Source organism: Trachymyrmex cornetzi, unplaced genomic scaffold (assembly GCF_001594075.2).
Source record: "Trachymyrmex cornetzi isolate Tcor2-1 unplaced genomic scaffold, Tcor1.1 scaffold90, whole genome shotgun sequence".
Taxonomy (NCBI): Eukaryota; Metazoa; Arthropoda; class Insecta; order Hymenoptera; family Formicidae; genus Trachymyrmex; species Trachymyrmex cornetzi.
Window position 1 is genome coordinate 523,975 of NW_017300245.1, and position 20,387 is coordinate 544,361.

The following is a 20,387-nucleotide window of genomic DNA, read 5'->3' on the forward strand; positions in this document are numbered from 1 at the left end:
TTTCTCGAATCACACTTCCGTTTCAATATCTTTATACTATTGCATGATAACGACATATTTCCTTACGACAGAATTTCAGATTGGAACACGCGTGTTGAACTAACGCAACAGTATAATTAATTCCTTTCGAGAGCACACACACACACAGTGACCTCGCGCAAACGCTGGCGGGTCCAACGGTGGTTATCCGCTGCAAACTGCGAGACAGGTATAAAGGCGGAAATGCAGTTGCACGCGACGGATATAACGACGCGCTTACTCGCTCTCTCTCTCTCTCCGAGGGTATTTTATTTTTACAACGCTACCTGGTAGTCCTGATACCAACGTGTGTACGTGCACGCGGGCTTGATACCGTACATAACGCGATTACCGTTGCCACTTAATTATATCATACAGATAAATTTTACAGTGAGGTGAGTCGGGGCGGAAGACACTTTGCGAGCGATGATTTCTATTTTAACGACGTTGAATTTTCCATTACAGAAAATCCCTCTCACCGATTTCGTTATCAAGCATGCTCTCTCCCTGCTTGCTGAATATAATAATCACACGGCTGCTCGAGCGCGAGAGATATGAGCGCAAATATTTATTACGCGCCCGACTTGCGCTCGGCTGTTGATAACAATCACCCCCCCATTGTTCGCCCCGTTCTTCTCAAAGAGATAACTTTACTATTCCATCGGACGGAGGACGAATTTTTAATGCTCAACTAATTTTTAGTTTATTCCTTTCTTATTACTTTTCCGATAACGCCAATAAAACTGTATCGAAAAATTTTCTCACGATTAACTTATTGTTAGTATGTTATATCGCAATTTTGAGAAACTTTCATATATAGGGTAATCCCGGCAAATACGCCGCGTTGAGATTTACGCCGCAGAAGTCGGAAAAAATAGAAGGAGTGGGGGTAATTTTCCCGCAACTACTCTGTTACATGCCTTTATGTTATATTTGTATTGTGTTATGATTTCAGCTTTTTACTGTTAATATTGATGAAATTATTGTGAATTGAATCGATTTGTCACTGTAATAAGTATCGCCATCATAAATTATAATCTACATAAAATGATTACTATAGGGCGTGTAAAAGACTTAGGCCCAGTTTCACAACTCACGGTTAACTCTTAACCGAGGTTCAACTTATTTCTCATCTTTTTCCAATTCTAGAATTGAAAAGAGATAATGAATAAGTTGAACTTCACACAGTTAAGAGTTAACAGTCAGTTGTGAAACTGGGCCTTAGTGGTTATTTCGTGATACATACGTGTAGTGGAATAGTAAAGCACGTTGTGCAGCAAAATACAAGTGCTTTGCTCTCGTATCCTTTGTATAGTTTGTTTGTCTTGTATGTCCCACCTGTTTGGAATATACGGCATTTTTAGTGGGATTTATGCCCAAAACATACAAAGTGCGCAGATTGAATTCAGCGCACTAAATGCAATAAACGCATTATACAAAATAAGTATCTCATATCATAACATTTGTAATATATGTAGGAAGATTGTAATAATTATTTATTATTTCATATACATATTTACCATTCCTATATTCCTTAATAAAACTTAATAAACACATTTTACAAGTTATTGTGTCATTATACGTTTTATTTATATGCATTATTTGTAAATTTTTCATTTTTCATCCCCCCATCCCTATGGGATATATGGCAAAAATGCAAGGATTTCAAAAAGTTTATATTTTAATATAAAAAATTAATATTTCTAATATTTTTTTCATAGTAGCAGACAATACAAAGTTTTTACTGATATAGTTCGTTTACTATAAACATAGTAAATAATGCTTAATAAATGAAATTTTTGATAGGTGCGGCGTATATACCGGAGTTATACCCTATATTGCACGAAAGATTAAACGCGTTAATCGTATACTTTACATTACGTATCTAATATTTGATATAAGAAATTTTCAAGCTGTGTGCGCCAACGTCACCATTATTTCGCGACTCGACCAACGATTTTTACTCGCACCTTTTATTGGATCGTTATTTGCGAGAGATTACAATGCCGCACGAACAAGTGTTCGCCATGTCCTACAGGCATAGCGAATGTCGCCATTTGTTCGAGACGTCATTTTTCAGGAAACGTACCATTTCTGGAATTTATATTCTTCATCGGTGACACAGGGGTGAGCTACCCTATCGCTTTTCTCGTTCCTCCGACTTCTCTCGTGACTGTGACGAGGATTTAAGACTGCATATCGCATTGTTCATAACGACAGATTCGGTCCACGGTATTTCGATCTTTTCATCTCGCAAACATAAATTTCCGGAAATTTCCGTGTTTACTGTGCGTGGAGCATTATTACAAAGCATCGAGGATGCTTGATATTTCTCTGCGTCACAACGTAACAAATAATATATTGTACAATAATATACGTATCGAAATAAATCAATATCGCAAATAAATAAAATAAGTACGTCGAAATGTAGCTTTAATCTCATGAATTTTACACAAGTTTTTCTTCAAAAACATTTTTAGCTAAAAATTCTGTTTTGCATAATATTTATAAATATAAATATAAATTAATTCTACATACAGACAAACAAATAAATGTTGCATATATATAAAAATAAAATTTCTTTTAAATTTTCTTTTTGACAGCAAGCACAGGGGCAAATGGTATATAGGGTAGAGGAAAAAAGAACATTTTGAATGTTAATAGAATGGTGCGAAGTGCACATAAGAGCACACACATGACCGCGTACGACGAAAAGCGAACGAAGGGAGCTCCCGTTGCAATGACCAATGCAGTTCGTAAAAGTAGCGATAAATCATTCCGACTGTAGGTGAATCGCGAGATCTTCGAGCAAAGTGGGTCGAGTTTCGAAAGGGTGCTCTCTTCCCGATTTGACACGGCCGGAGGTAGGTACGGATATTTAGTCCCCGACTGTGCAGTGGAAACTATTCGCGGTCCGTATTTCGAGAGGGAGAGAATAATTTGGGTCACGAGTCTGGCACAATGGCTGATCGTAGAGTACCAAAGCGTGAAATTCAATTGAACGGGTAAATTCAGAAAAGACAACGGACCCGTCGTTGCCGATACCAAGTGAGACGCCTCGCCGCACGTTCTCGGTTCTTCCTATGCACGTACGTACCTATGCGAACGTTTGCGCAAATGCATTTCGTTGAATGCAATATACGCACGTCGCGCAGTGGACGCGCGAGATCCGCATTCGCAAATTTCATTCAATCAAATGACGTGTACAAAAAGAAGAGACAGATACGATTCTTAAGAGAAAAATTACATTTTAATGATAAAAAGTGAAAAAAGCTTTGACATTAAGTATTACTATGATACTAAAGCGACTGAGAACTATCACTTTAGCTGAAATTTACGATAAAAGAGAATAGAGAGAAACAGAAATCAAAGATTAAATGCAAAGCATTTTAGTCACAGAAATGTTAAAAACGTTAGTTTAAAGCCGGTAAAACCGACCTAAGTCGAATGAGCTCTTCTGCACTTGGATTGCATGAATAAGTCTATTTTTGAAATTTTTTAAATCAAGACAATTTATGGAGCGCACTATCTCTACCACGGCACTCGCGCTTAAATCATTTTTAGCTAAAAAGAATTCTGTTTTATATTTATAAATGAATGTATAATATAAATATAAATTAATTCTACACATACAGACGTATATCAAGAGACAAACAAATTTTACATTTACAAATAAAATTTCCTAAAGGATCCTATTCTGTAACGATATCGTTACAGTCGTTAAGAGTTACAGAATGGAATCCTAAATTTTCTTTGTGACAGCAAGCACGGAAATGGAGAAATCTAGCATTATTACATTCTCTTCTATTACATCCTTTTCTTTGTGCTTGATTGAGATTATCCTTTTCTTTTGTATCTCTAATCTGGTGTATTTTTATAACAAACGCACGTAAAGATGGTAAACGCACGTAACTAATAAGTCGATGACCCACTTGAAAATCAATATAGAACCAAAAGCGTTCTCGCGGCCGTCTTCGGCGATCGATAGAAATACGCGCGGGGATATATGTATACGTGCGAGGCTTAAATCGTGGGTGCAGTATAAATGGCGATAGGAACCGGTGAGGTACTCCCGGTTGGCTTGCGTGACTACGCATAATAATCAGGCGTAGCCACGCGTTCGTTCCTTCGTTCGTTCGTCGTTTCGTTCGTTCCTATCGACGTCTCGAGAGCGCGCAATGTGTGTAATACGTGCAAGCATAATGTCCGCCGAGCTTGGTCCGCTTTATCCCTCTGTCTCTCTTCCGTTCAGTCAAAGTTTCCTTCATTAAAATAGTCAGTCAATGCTCCAAGGTGCATAAAGCGTATATAAAGCGAGTAATTATTCGGTGGACCGAGTGGCATATATGCATACGCGCGTGCACGTGTAGATACGTAATACCTAGCCGGGCGTACTGCCGCCGCGCACGGGGCGTCTCTGCCCGTCTCTTCCTCATAGAATAATGCGCATATTAATGCAGTAGGGTATAAATTAGTTGGGATCTGGCTAGACGAGCCGGCAACACGCATACACACAGAGACGAAAGGCATCTACCTCAACGCACATACGAGTTTCTCGCGTACTCGTGCCTCTCTCTCTCTCTCTCTCTCTCTCTCTCTCCCCCCTCCTCCTCCTCTCTCTCTTTCGCACTCTCACGTGCGCAATACCAAGCATATGTGTACTTATAAACGTGACAAGTAGGACAATGAAACCTGCACGCGTTCTACGTGTTTCCTGCAACCTCTGCTCTTGATTTATCTAACACTGTTGCGACACCCCGAAGTCGCGCCCAAAAGCATCCCCTTTTACGCTCTATAAACGAGACAGAAACGGTGGATTTAACAGGTGCAAAATGCGCGCGTCACAAAATACGCGACAAGTAAAATCGCTATTTTGTAACACGTACTGTTCTTTAAATTATATATCACAGCGAATGGCACAAAGAAAAGTTGAACAAGTTTCTTCCTCAAGACAAAGACAATTGTCGCATATATGAAAAATATTGGAATTTACAACATGAAAATTCGGCTTATCAACAATTGAACGCGCATAATGAGGGTTTTTTGCATTTATATGAGAAAACGAGAAATGGTATACCTAGTTCCAATTTTTGGCATTTATTGCCAAAAATTGAAAGAGAGGCTACTAAATCCCGATATAATCGGATGATCCGTTTTTGGGTGATCGTGTTCACGGAATTATCGACTCACCGACACAAAACGCCTGCGTGGATATCATCCCAAAAATGGTGGAACCATGTTTGGGGATTAAAACATGTAAATCCATCAAGGTCTCAAAGTTCAATTTTCGACCGATTCTCGGTTCAATGTGCCACGCTTCGTGTAAATGAAAGTACAGATCAATTTTATCAATGCGTTCTACGTACGGAACACACGCGCTAAATCTCGAAACTGCGACGCGGATAGGATACAACAGAATGAGATGATATTGCATTTGGTTGTATCGATGCTGAACGACCGCTCGTGACTATTTTATATGCGAATAGTGTCGCGCAAGCATGCGAAGCCAGTTATTTCGATTGGTTACTCTACGTGAATTCCCAGTCATTTTCTCAGCAAACAAAGATAGTTCCACACGCAAGTACTTTTACCCCATTTACGTGCGATTTCGATACGACACCGCCAATGACGCCTACTATTGTACATCTACCGACTATTCCGAGGATGTCTTTGATGCCTTTTAACGGTAAAGCTTATATTTTAGTCCGGGACTGCAAAGCAAATTGGCAAAGCTAATGTCGGGATGGAGGGATGGGATCGATCCAGTAAAAGTAATTTAGTGGTCGGCCCCACTTTTAAAGTACTGTCGAACTCGAAACCGATCGACTTAGTTACCTCGAAATAGTTTGTAAATACATCGGAACATAAACAAGCGAATCTTCAAAATCTGAATCGAAATCAAACATGATAAATCAATATATTCGTTATCGTTATACATATATGCTCACATAATATTTCTCATAATACTTGTTAAATACTAAGTTAATACTCATAAATTATTTTGTTAAATATTTAGTACGACACCAAACAAATTACAAAATAATAAACCAGCAATTATTAGTGTTTCATGAAAAATCAATTTTTCGAAATTACATTATTTTTAACGAAACGAGATCGCAGAATTATCGACGAGCCATAATAATTATCACTCCACAATTATACTGAGCATAACTGTTAATTGTTTGGTTATTCTACATCGATATAATAGGCTGAGCATTAATAATTCTATTTGCTTAATCAACCATGACATCAAGAAGTATTTGTGTCGATGATTATGGATCGCCTATTGCACTAGGGTTATAACAGACCGCATGTCGAAGAACTAATTGATTAACTGCGCGAATAAATCATTTCGCATAGCTGCGGTAAACAACAGTCTATTAATTATATACATATACGTACGTATAGCTTTATTACTAAAAGATCAAGTACAAGCACCAGTGTAGAAAAATTTCAAGGAAAAACTGGTCACTAACCAGAACCTGGATAGTTTTTCTTGGGTAGGATTAATTAAACAGTAACTATTGAAAACTTGTCCAGAAAATACTGACTATTGTTTGATGGTCAGTTACTGGCCATAAACTATGCACGAAAAAATAGTAATAAAATACTAGGCAGTTTCTGTCCAGTAAAAATTCTGAAAATACTAGACAGTATTTCATGAGCAGTTTTTGGTAAGGAACTAAACAAGAAAAATAAGTAGATACTGTCCAGTTTCTGTCCAGTGAAAATTCTGAAAATACTGGGCAGTATTTCATGAGCAGTTTTTGGTCAGGAACTAGACAAGAAAAATGATCAGTAAATACTGTCCAGTTTCTATCCAGTAAAAATTCTGAAAATACTGGGCAGTATTTCATGAGCAGTTTTTAGTCACAAACTAGGTAAGAATTAACAGTAAGGATAAACTATATTTTATATATGTATATTAGAAATTAAAAGCAAAAAAATATTATTGTTTACTGTTTATAGGGAGAAAGTGATTAACATTTGTTGATTATGTATGTTCCTTCTGCTTCTTTTCTTATCACTAATAAATTCAATTAATGTATAACTTTTCATTTCAGAAATTCCGTTTTATTAATATTTACTAAAAATTATTCACAATTATGACTAACAGTCGAAGTATCGAGTTTTTCTGTTACCATAGTAACGGAATATACTATAGTAATAGAAAAACTCGATTCTTCGACTGTCAGTCATAATTAAAACGCAAAACATGAAAATGTAAATATTTAAACAATTTAAGTAAAATGGATGTACATACGTTTATCAGCAGCAAGAGAACGAAAAAGAAAATATAAATATATAAAAGCAGCTGTTAAGGAAGATATGCGTAACTTATATATATTACATGTAAAGATTTCCTAATATCTCGTAATATCTAATTTTTAATTTGTATATAACACATCAAATTCGTAAAGAGTTTAATATATTATTTTAATTTAATTATATCTTAATTTAATTATTACTATATTTCTATAAAAATAACTTGGGAATTGGTTAGGAACTAGTTAAGAATAGGTTAAACCTATTTAGAATTTTCTCAGAAATTTAGTTAGAATTAGTCATAAATTGGTTAGAAAACGACTAAAAAATTTATTATAAAACTAGTTAAAAACTGATCAGAAACTAGCCATAAACTGCTTTGAAAATGGTTATCAACTGCTTAAAAACTGTTCATAAAATTAAAAAATTAAGAAACTAGATAGAAACTCTTTAAAAAATAATCAAAAAGTGGTAAGATATCAGTCAAAATCTTGTTAGAAATTGACACGTTTTACTGTCCAGTTATTGATAAAGCAAGCGTCGCCCAAACTTGTCAAACTAGCCAGAAACTAGCTAGTAACCAGAATTCCTGGCCAATTTCTGACTAATTTTTGGTTTGTTTTCTACTTGGGTATATGTATAAAAAAAGATCTTACGAGATTTAGTAGGGAATTCGTTCGAAAAATGAAGCAAAGACTTTCGTAATGGAGCTTCATGGTGCAGGACTAAGTCAATTTAATCAAGTAGTGCACCTAGTACACGATGCAGCTTGAATAGAACTCCAGGAAGACATTAATGGACCGCGATCTTTATAATCTTCGTTTAAGCTATCTACCTCGATAAATACGTCAGATGAGTATAGATTTTCTGCCATGGTGTAAAGGCAGTGAACTTAAAAACTATTTTCTCAAAAAATAACAAATCGATCATGTATTTTGATATTAAGTAAAGCACTATGTCGCATGTGATATTAAAAAATTATGAACGTAATTTTATAATCGTGTCATCGGAAAGATAAATAAATTTTTTTCCACAGAAAATATTTATATATACTTCAAGTTTCCAGAAATTTATGTAGATTTATATATTTTTTCTTTTATGAAATACTTTTTTCCCAAGCAACCTACACACGTTCCATAAAAATGATAAAAAATTTTCCGTGATTCGTGAGCTAAATAAACATATTTGTCTGTGTACACGATCTTCTTGGTTGCGCTGGATAATATGAAGCATTAAAACGTCCCACGACTGCGCGTCACTGTGGGAATAAAAGTTTCCTTGGCGAGCTTATCGTACGCGGCATTTTTCAATGTCCTATTTGCCAGCGACGAGAGGGAACGGCTAAAAAACCGCTGCACGTAGTGAATTTGATATAATACCTCGCGCAAATGAACTTTTCTATCGACTAATTACAAGCGTAGGAAATTCACGTAAACGGCCCGGCCCAGAAGAACGAAATAATTAAAATTAACGAGCCAATTTTTGCGCCCGTTATATCAGAGCGCGCCGGTCTGAGCGCGGCGCGTTTGATTAAAACCAAACGATTAGATGAACGGGGTCACATTTCCGTGACCTTATCAGTTATCTTAAATTGGCCCATTCGCGTCTAATTAAGCTGTTGGTAAGTTTCATGATGAAAGTGCAGTAATCGCTGCAAAATTATTGCCGTACGTTCAACGTGATCTCCGCTATAAAATCATTCGTTTCAAATATGTACATTTAAACTTCTCTCGCGAGCGTGTATTCGTTTCCTATATACGTATTTTATGTACATACATATATATATATATATATATACACACATACAAAAAGCGTGACTACAGGGTGTTCAAAAACACCATTCAGCATTTATATGGTAGATAGTACCCATCAAAAACTCAACTTTATTGGCTTCTACGTGTCGCGAAGATTTATCTCAGTATTTACGAACTGCGTTGTGAATATTCTAATTCAATTTTCATACACATTTTATAATGAAAAATTTCACCGGTAATCAGACATCAATCATCCAATACGATAGGCATTATGGGAGATCACCTCATTGGATCTGTAATTCTCCTAAATAGGCTATCAGTGCTTATCTCAATTTCTCTCTTTTTACATCGTATGCAACATGTAGAAGATATCAGTAAATCAATTATGATACTAACATACAAAATTATTTATATTTCGGATAGAAACAAATGAGCTTTGGACCTATGATAAGATTTTTTATTTATTGTTAGTATGGGGTGTGTACTATCTACCATATAAACGTTGAACAATTTTTTTGCACACCCTGTATACATGGATTAAATGATATTTGATAGGAAAATTGGAGACAATTCTATATGTGTATGCATCCCAATAAACATCTCACTGACAGTCGCGTAATAATTTGACGTCATGAATAACGCTGTCTGTATAACCACAAAACTGATTACACTCCCATTAACTGTCGATATCGATTTCACATATACATTGCATCTATATGTTATATGTGTATATAGTTAATACTGCCTCATAGCTTCGTCACAAATATGCTTTTAATATTTGCGATACATACGAGAAAATAAATTGATTTAAAAGCTTTCCAAGATAATTCCTTTATCGATTTCAACATATCGCGATATCATTTTACAGCTGTGCCTCTATATCGAAACCCAGCAAATGTTTGGTTTCAAAATCGTATTCTATTGTCTTATCACAACATATAATTATGTTTGTAATATTTCTAATAAAAAGAAAAAATGATAATAGCTACACATGGAAGTAAAAACTAATAAAGCTCAGATAATAGAATTATAATCGATAAGCGAAACGAGTTTTATTTTATCATCTTTACACACACACACAATATAAAATATAGCCAACCAATACTTTCAAATTATTTAAAGTCAATTAACCCAGTCGGCCCAACAAATTCAGTTACAACAAAATCTTATAATTTTTTTATAAATAGATTGCATTTTCTGAAAAAGAAAAATATAAATATTAACTAAAAAATGTATCTTAAAAGTACGCAAGTTATTAGAAGTTTTAATTATAGATTTTTATTGAAAAAATATAAATTTTTTCATAATTTCAAATACAAAATAAACATTACATAGAAAAAAGTTTGGTTAAGTTTGAAAATGAGTACGTTATTTAATACAGTGTGCGTAAGAAAAACTAATTATCCGGCTTGCTCGCGAAACCTTCGTGTAATTATACACCTGACAAGAAAACCTGCAAGACGCTCCCATTATTCCGCAAGTATCATTAATGCCTCATTTTACCTGGGAATGCCACTCAAATTCTTCAGAATATCTAAGTGTCGTTAATGATCGCCGCATTCGCCAATAGTATTATGCTACAGTTAAGTACCGTCGCGAGAGACGCAATACATTGTTACACTGAAAGATAAACACTATGGATTGAATTCCATTTCACTCAATAATTATTATTCTGTTTATTCTACTGTGGAGTTATGCGATCAATTCTCGAACACGCATATGATCAATTGATAGGAAGTCGGTAAGCAATATTTTTGTCTTACATTAAAGCGCCACAGTTGAATAAAACATCGGTGAACAAAATTTAATATAAAAGTATCTGAAAGTAGGCTTCCTAAGCTTTAAAATGCTTTTTGAAAAAAAATTTGTACAATAATTTTTCGCAAAAATATCGTTTTTTATTGTGTGAAATTTTATTATATAAAAACTTACTTTTTCTAAAATGTTTTATAATTTCGAAACTAAAAAGTGTATGAAAAAAAAACAAAAGAGAAAAAATGTTTGTTATAATGTGCTTGACTCGTATAAATTTTTTCAAATTCTTTTAAAAACTTTATTCGATCATCAAAATTAAAAAAGTTTTTACACAATAAAATTTCACATAATAAAAAATATGATATCTTTACGAACAAGTATCTTACAAATTTTTTTCAAAACGCATTAAAGCTTAGGAAGTCTACTTTCAGATACTTTCATATGAAATTTTGTTTATTGATGTTTCATTTAACTGTAGCGCTTTAAAGTAAGACAAAAATATTACAAAAATATCATTTTTTAATTTTATGTAACTTAGGAACAAAATATCGTAAACAAAAGATTCAAACGCAAATTTAAAGTCCTGTCTTTACTTTTAGCTTTAAAATGCATGGTCGAAAACCTCTGAAATTTTTTTTGCCAAGATATTTAACTTTTCGTAAAATGCAAGAAAATTTTAAGTCCTTAATACTTTTGCCCATGGCTGCATATAATATATATAAATTATACTACGTTATTGTTGATGTTATTAAATATCAATTTTTAGATAAAAACACTCAATATTTATTTTATTTTCTAAAAAATTTCTTTCAAAGTGATGTCCTTTACTAATAATTTCTAAATGTAAGTTGCATGTATTTGTGAAATATTCGCTTTTCACAAGATGTATCTTGCATGCAAAATATAAAACGATTTTATAGCAATGAGCAATTCAAAAGAGTGATGCTTTTCGTGTATTTAGTCCTTTTTACAAAATTGCAAAATTAAAACAGATCTTTATAGATATCTAGCATGTCGAAAAAACACATCTCTTTCAGGATTGAACATACCGTTAATACTGCAGAACTACTCGCAGTGACGAAGATAAAGAACGAGGGAGTTTCTATTAACCTGCGGCGTTTAACATTACGTTTCCATTTCGTGTATCGGTATAATGAAGAGTAAATTCAGAATTTTTCTCACCATTACTGAAATTGCGCGAAGAAGTAAGAGACTCGTGGTCGTTTGCGAAAGAACCGACGGCCATTTCGTTACGATAATAAAAATTGGATTACAAGTTTCTCAATCTTCTCCGTACTACTTTTTTCATATGCAAGTGAATTTTCGTGAATATTCCGACGATGATGTACCTGAAAACGACACTATAAAATTCGTCGGCTTAAATTCTGAATATAATTTCAGCAAAAATATGTTTCACAGTAAGGTAAGATCTGTACGAAAGAGATAAAAAATTTTAAGTTGTTCAAAAGTGCGACAATTTTATACGATGCTATGGTCGTAAAATACAATTATTATAATTTTATTAAAATTCTTTGAGTGATAGTAATTATTATGTATTTATTATTTTAATTTAAATAAATAATTTTGTTAAATAATTAAAGCAAATAAATGTGTGTAAATTATAATAGAATAGCTTTATACATATGTACATGATTGACTTAAAAAAACGATAAGTCTAGAAGTGGATTGTTTGATTTTCTTTTATAAAGGTCTTTAAATACAAACGTGTATGCTTTAAACATGCGAAAGATCTTACATTTTCCATTTTCTTTATAATAGTAAAGCGTTGAAAGTAAGCGAGTGTGATATATTACACCTGACACGCGGTAACCACGTAAACTCATCCGTAAACTGTTCGCGATCTTATCCATACGGCCTGTAGACTTGGATAAAAATTTCCGTGATAACATTTTGTACAGCTGCACTGTTAATCAAAGAAAGCATCAATTAATTAACGTTCCTCACAACGGTTTGGCAAGAAAAAGAAGGATGACCACTAACGTTCTCGTTCATGGAATAAATGAGACGAGCAGGAATTACTGACAAAAATAAAATTAATTCGTTACTTATTGTTAAAGGAAAAGGCACAAGGGAGAGTATCGATCTTCTATTAATTAGAGTCAATTCATCTTTGGGCGCAAACATAATAAAATAATAAAATCTAATTTTTCCGTAGGAAAAACTAAAACGATTCAGCTCATTTGTTCCTTTTTATATGTATTTATGTATATATATTGTCAAAATATTTCAATATTCTATACAAACGTTCACGCTGTTCACAAATAGTGAAACGTGCAGAAACAGACGGCGAATGATTGAAAAAAATGATTGAAAATTAGTAATAACAAAAAAATTCACCAAAAAAGTCTCAAAATTATTGTATGAGAGAAATCATGCCTTTATACATATAAAATAACTTGTAGTTTTTCACTCTATAATTAATGATTTGTCAAACTTGTTTAAATACAGTCTTTTTTAGCCATTCATAGAATCGTTATCGGTGAAAGCAAATTTGGTTGATCCGAGTTAGCCCGTATAGGAATCTACGTATAGGAATTTACGCGAATTCCAAACGATAATTTCAACGGAACGATAATGCATAGCAGATAGATTACAGCCGATTACGATCACTTGAAAATTAGCACAAACGCGAAGCAATAAATCGGCTCTTCCAAGCGCATCATTTCTTCATTAAACGTGCGCGTTAGGGACTTGTCGATAATCCTCCACGAACTACATCGGCGAGGTGCGGTTGTCTTGGTGAACGGCTTCACCATCGACATCTGGTATCCAGAGCATCGTCATTATCGCTAAAAAGACGGGCATTCCTCACCGCGCAATACTCTACGGGGTGCTATGTAATAAAGGGATTCCTTCGGCTGACTGGAACGCAGTTGTGGGTGTCATTTCTATTTTCAAATTAGTCCTGTTCGTCTCTACGCGATAAACGATATAGCGGAAGAATGTGACCCGTTCTAAGTCACGAATGAGACGAACTTCAATTTATTAGACCTTCGCGCCAGACACCACCGTCGGGCAAAAAGAAAAGAACTTTTCGTAGAATCTATATTTCACATAGAATTAATTGTTGCTCGTTCTATATACAATAATTAATTATACAAGATGTGTCTCTCGAGTCGAGTAAAAAATATTTATTCTCTAAACTATTTTTTGGTAAATCTAGAACACACTCCGTGTAATTAATTTTTACACATGTGACAAGCATCGATCACGTGTATATAAAATATAGATGCCACGCGAAAAATAGCGGAGCTACTTTTACTTATTGTTCACGGACTATCGCATTGTAATTTCATTCCTGAGTAATTAATACACCAATCGTAACCGATGCGCGTAATGGTCCATCGTTCGTGCAGATTGACAAACGGAGAGCAAATAGAAATAGCGATGCCGATATTTGCGTACAGCCACGGTGTAAATAACACATATCAAAGGACGCGCATATGAGCATATAACATTGCCGAAGTCCTATTTGACATGTCAAATTTGACAAGACTTATGATAAATAGCCACCTGCTTACTCTTCCTAGGAACATAAATAATCTTATTTATCAATCTAATTTCTCAAGTAAAATAATTAAGTCGTGTTCCATAAATTAATTTCAAATTTATGATATCAACTTAATTTATATTATTGCAAGAGACACGACATGGGAAAAAGTAGAAGAAGTCGATATCGTGCATGTATATTAATGCTAAATTATAAAGTAACATCAATTGCTACAAGACAAACTACCGTATTTCCGCTCAATGATAGTTGTGCAATGCATTCGCGACGGATTGTCGAGCTGACGATCGAACCGATCGAAGAATAAAATTCTCGCTATGGCGATAACGTGCGTATATTAAACAGGAAACAAATTGTGCACTATAGAATGCGAGTGCCAATAGGCTATAGAATCGCGTCGAGCCATACAGTTTTTTATGTATTCTAACGGCACAGGCATAGCAATCGGTGAATTACGCGAGCTACAAAACCGTCCTCCCACTCCCTCGGGGATGTTCCACGAATCCCTCGATAATTTATCGATTAAGTCGTGCATGGAATACGAATCCCCGGTGCGCCTCCGGACCCTATCGCGGATTAAAGCGCGCGGTGCATTTGTCATATTGTCATTACTCATTGTCAAACTATCGCGAGCAGCCCCCTCCCGGATAGAATTTTTTTTTATTCTCGCCGAATGTTGCAGAAAATCGACTCGTTTCCAAAAGGATTTACTTTCCAGTACACCATCGAGAAACGTCATTTGTAAAGATTTCTTCCGCCAAAAAAATTTGTACATATAGCAATATATTAATTTTTTTACTACTTATACATATATAGGTATATTTACTATAATCATCTTGTAGTGAATCCTAGTAATAAATAACCAAATGTTGAGTAAAATACAATAATTTTAATTAAATGTTCCATTAATATAACCAAAAATAATTTTAGTTTTCTAAATATTTAGTAAGTATTATAATATAACCTATCATTTATATAATAATAATTATTGAATATTTAGAAAAATAAAATTATTTCTAGTTGTATTATTTGGATATTTGATTAAAATTATTTCACTCGACATTTGATAACTATTATCAGACACTCTTTTTTCAGTGTATTCAAACTGCAATAATTTCTTCATTAAAGCAGAAAGGTCGGTTAAATCAGGAGAATATAATAGTAGAAAAAGAAAAAGCCAAACGTCACTAGTCTCAAAAGGGCAGCTACTGTTATGTACACGTGAGATCCTGAATGACACGACTTGTGCGGAATCACGCGTCGAAAGTCCACACGCCCGTCTCGCCCATCTTAAGTGCGATCGCGTGAAGAAGAGGACGAAAGGTTAACGGCGTGTAAATTTCACTTGACACTCCCTACAGTCGGCAAATTTCGTTAAACGCAAAAGTGTCAACGAATGACTGTCGTTAAGTTTAGTGGCACTAAACTTATCTATGTATATGACTGCGATTTCCGTTAGACACGGAAATCGCAGTCATATACATAGATATAGAACGTACTCGTGAATTCTCGTTACTGCAGCCTTTCATTTGAGGATTCTTTCAAAGATTTAGAGATTGTTTCTATAAAAACTATGCTTCGAATAAAATGAGCGGCATTCTTTTTGATTTAACCTTTAATCTTTATGATGCTGTGACTATGATACAGATAGAGTACATACTACTACATACATATCCACGTAATTGTAAGCACGTTCGATGTAAAATCTGACTTAATATAAATATTATAATATGCTCGCCATAGTGCGCACAAAAGAGTCTACCAAGGTAACGTTAGCTCACTTTAACGAGCAATATCCGATATAAAATGTAAATGTAATGAACGTCATTCTGCATATGCCCGCGCCAGCAACAGATATTTATTTTAGACGGTAAGTAAACAGAAAAAGCTACACGTCGAAAATGAACGGAAAAAATGAACTGCGCGTAACATTAAATGCCTAAAATGTAATAATAAATACGTAAAACATACTGAAAAATATTATTATTATTATTAGCCCTTTGAATAAACTATAAGATATATCGCGAAAGATAAATTAAATTTTGTCAATTAAATTTTGTCGCGTTTATTAATAAGTGACGAGGTTAAATATGAAAACATTAATAATTCGAACGTACTTTAATTGCTAATTATCCGCAATTGCTAATTATCCGCTACGTTATACAGCGTGTTTACAAAAACCTTTGTTAAAGACAAGCATGACTGTCATCACAGGGTGATGCTACCAATTCACGTAAATGTTGTAAATTACCAACGTCGGATAACCGTCGGATTAAGATCGTAGGCACGGAACTTACCCCGACGTACATACATATTTTGACAAGGGCAGCAAGGGTTAAGACCAAGATTTAGCTCGTCTATGTAGACACAGTTCCGTAGTCGTCGGTATAGTCGATATCAGACTGGGAGACTTCCCTGTTCTTTATTTAAAGTTAAACACGAAGAAAAACAGACGTTCCAGAGAGATTGGTATCGTAATACTAATTTATTCAATACTTCCGTTAGATTTCACGAAAGATTATAAAACGTGGAGAAAAAGCTCAGTAATCAATATGTATCTCTCTAAAATCTTACAATATTAAAATAATAATAATGTTAAATAATAAATTTATTAATAATAAATAATAAATAATGTTAAAAGCGTTTAAAAATAGAACTTTAAATATTTCTCTTTGCAAATTGATTATATCCATATTATTCTGTCTTTACTAAAATTAGATCAATATTTATCTTAGAGGAAACCGGGGTCAGTTGACTATAGAGGTAAGTAGAATAATCGAGGCTACATTAAAAACAAACACGCGTAAACGTGTATGAGCACGCAGCAGCGACTGCCGCTTAGTCTACTGTAACATCTTGTTAAGAAACATATCTATATAGAAGTTAATTTTTAAAAAATCGTACATCTAAAATATTTTTATTCTTAAAGTTTTTGTTTTACAATCGTATATGATTGTCTGAGATATTTGATTTCTATTAAGATAGTAAGTGTAGTTCTTACTCAATAAAATCCAACAGATTTTTTTTGTTTATGTGCCTTTGTTATTTCATAATCTTCACTTTTTAATTTACATCAGCAAAGTTAAAAAGCCTTTTCCGGTAACATATAAGTAAATTGCCAGGACTTTATACGTATATTATAAAATTAAATTATTAAATTGCTAAAAATGTTTTTTTCAGTTTTATTAAATACTTTTCATTTAAAGATGATGCCAGAAATATAACATAAAATATATTTTATACGTGTAGCATAATACATACATATACGTTATAAAATAACAAAGAACATACATTTTTAATAAAATATTGAAGAATGCTCGAAAGGGTAAATTTTATTTTCGCATCTTTTGCGTTTTTTGAAAAGCAATCATAACTTGAAAATCATAAAACTAATTCGAAGAGATTAAGAGATTATTAATCAAAAGAAATCGCATGTAGAAATCGCCTACCTAACGAGCACGCAAACAAACAAACAAACAAATACGTCACGAGGAAAGAAGTAATGCAAAATGTACGGGAATTCTTCATCGGGGTGGGAACGGAAAGCGGGTAAAAGACGGCTAAAGATAATGTACCCCTGCATACAGATGACGTTATTAAACGGAAATCTGCAGATGGAGCGAACACATAAAGCACTGTCTACCATCGTTGTCTGATTAGGCATGCAACGTTTCCCATCTCTACTCCTCCTCCTTCCTCTTTCCCACAGCGAAATACTAAAAGCTCTCTCTTTCTCTCTCCCTCTTTCTCGCTCTCTTTCTCCTTCGTTACGGACACGTGGCACGCCACGCCGCCACGTAAATTCCGTAAAACGATAACGGCGATTTTAACACCGCATACAATGCAACATTGCGCGGCAATGCAGTTCGTTCACAGTAACGAACTCGAGGGAGAGCGCGCTTTTCTCCAATTCCCGCATTCCGGAAATTCAACCGAGAAATCTAACTTTAGCTGCGGCTCATGTAAAAATGCTTCTGTCATATAATAAAATGCAAATGTATCGCAACGCAATGTACGCAAATATTCATATTAAACCTTACCGTACCAATATGGGTAACTAGTGACCGAGCGATTCCTGTTCGTACAAGTTTCTTGGAGTCTTTCGGTAATTATAAATTATATATACTACATTTTATTATTTTCCAAAATAAAGAGTCAATATTTATTCTAGAAAGTTGAAAGTACGTTGGTGAATTTTTAGAGATTTTTTGAATTATTTTGAAGAGGCGGGAGAGGGAGAGAGGGAGAGAGAATAGAGACAGACAATAGAGCTTTTGTTAGACATTAATTTAATTGGTTGCTTCCAGCAGAGAAAGCAGCTTTGCAACTGTTGTAAAATTCTTTAATGTATATGACTGATTTACACATTTAGATCCAGTAAGGAACAAAGAGCAAGACCAATCATATTGAAGAATTGTACAACAGTTACAAAGCTGCTTTATCTAATAAATGCAGCTATTAATAACATATCGATCTTGATGAGTGAACTTTAATTATTCCAAAATTCTGAACGAAATTTATTTTTAATTTCAACGAACAACCGAATAATTTTTCATACCAACAAATTTACTTACAGACTGATGTCTATTCTTCCGCCAAAGCAATATCGTAGACGTTATCGCTCCTGCTCCAATAAGCCATGCCATCGAAATGCGATCCTTCCTTCCTTCCTTCCTTCAGAAGACACAAACTTACTGAAAATTCGAAATTCGCGAGGTTCGTCTCGACACTTTCATCCGACACTTCCAAAACGCGTAATTGGCTTTTAGCGAGTAACAACGCTAAAACCTGTCACAGTCCCATCGTCGCGACACTTTCCTTCGTACAAGAAAACAAGTTCGAAATTTATTTTAACAGACATGCACCGATGAGAAATACTTGCGGCGAAGACCGTCGTACGCGATATCGGCGAATGAATATGATAATTTAACAAATATGCAATTAATAGAGAGTTTTTGCAATACTGTGTATCCAGATACAGTGAACGTTAAAGTCTCGTTATTTAGTAGAACTGCGCATGTGCAGTTTTGACTTTTCACTGGGTGCTTTCCATTTGATGACACAAGTCGACACGAGCGTCATTCTATCCTTGTTGACATTCAGAGAGTGACAAAGATAGAACGACACTTGTGTCGACTTGTGTCATCAAATGGAAAGCACCCATTAAGTAACGTAATTTTAGTAGTTGCTTTCCATTTACACACAAGTGAAACTGAGTCTGAAATGAGCTGAGTATTTTATACTCAGATTAATGACGTCACTACTTGCTTAAGCCCAGTTTTACAACTGATTGTTAACTCTTAATCGCGCGCGAGGTTCAACTTATTCATTATCACTTTTCAATTTTAGAATTGGAAAAAGATGAGAAATAAGTTAAACCTCGGTTAACCGTGAGTTGTGAAACTGGGCCTTACTTTGGTAAAAAGTTATCACATGTCAACACAGGTTCATAACCCCACTTTGAAGTGAGTTTACGAGACTCACTAAAGCACACGGTCTCGATCTTGCACAGATTATGCAAGTTATATAAAAAATCAGTTGAATCTCAGAATAATCTTGTCAGAATGCAAAAGGAACGCGCATTCAACTGAGTTATGACGGCACAAGTGGGAATTATCTGAGAAACAGTGCGAAATGGAAAGCAACTAGTATTTACTGTATTTGAATACACGGTATTGCAAAAACTTGCGACCGTTTGCGCTAATTTGATACAGTAGGATGATTGCCCGGCACTTTGCTCTGCACTCCCGACGTTCATTCACTTGAAACTCACCACTGTCGCGTAAAAAGCGTAAATAATAACAGAGCGGCAATCATGTTTTGCTCCAACCGCCGCGAACGCGAAACGCAATGACATAAGATGGCGGATATTGCGCCGCGCGGCGGCGATACGCGTAGCATACTTCACGCCGTACATGTGCGTAGCGCACTTCGCGCTGTAACTACACATCACGGTTCAAATAATACTTCGAATATGGTCAACCGCAATAAACCGTTAACGCTTCACGTATATATCTGGGATACATTTGCATCAAAAGCCTGTATTACTCATGCACTTAAAACGA

General features: G+C 34.7%; 1 protein-coding gene across 2 annotated transcripts in view; it reads right to left on the reverse strand.

Moving 5' to 3' along the window:
* LOC108769422 (tyrosine-protein phosphatase Lar-like) overlaps positions 1-20,080 on the reverse strand; it is a 328,651-nt gene extending 308,571 nt beyond the window's left edge. Inside the window, exons 1-2 of one of the 2 annotated variants that reach the window (XM_018520397.1) lie at positions 20,035-20,080; positions 18,897-19,140 (exon numbers count right to left, since the gene is read on the reverse strand). In XM_018520397.1, coding sequence (XP_018375899.1) covers positions 18,897-18,968 — 72 coding nt within the window. In that variant the 5' untranslated portion in view covers positions 18,969-19,140; positions 20,035-20,080. The remainder of the gene's footprint in view (positions 1-18,896; positions 19,141-20,034) is intronic. The other variant, XM_018520398.1, reaches the window with a different exon arrangement.
* Positions 20,081-20,387: the final 307 nt, after the last annotated feature.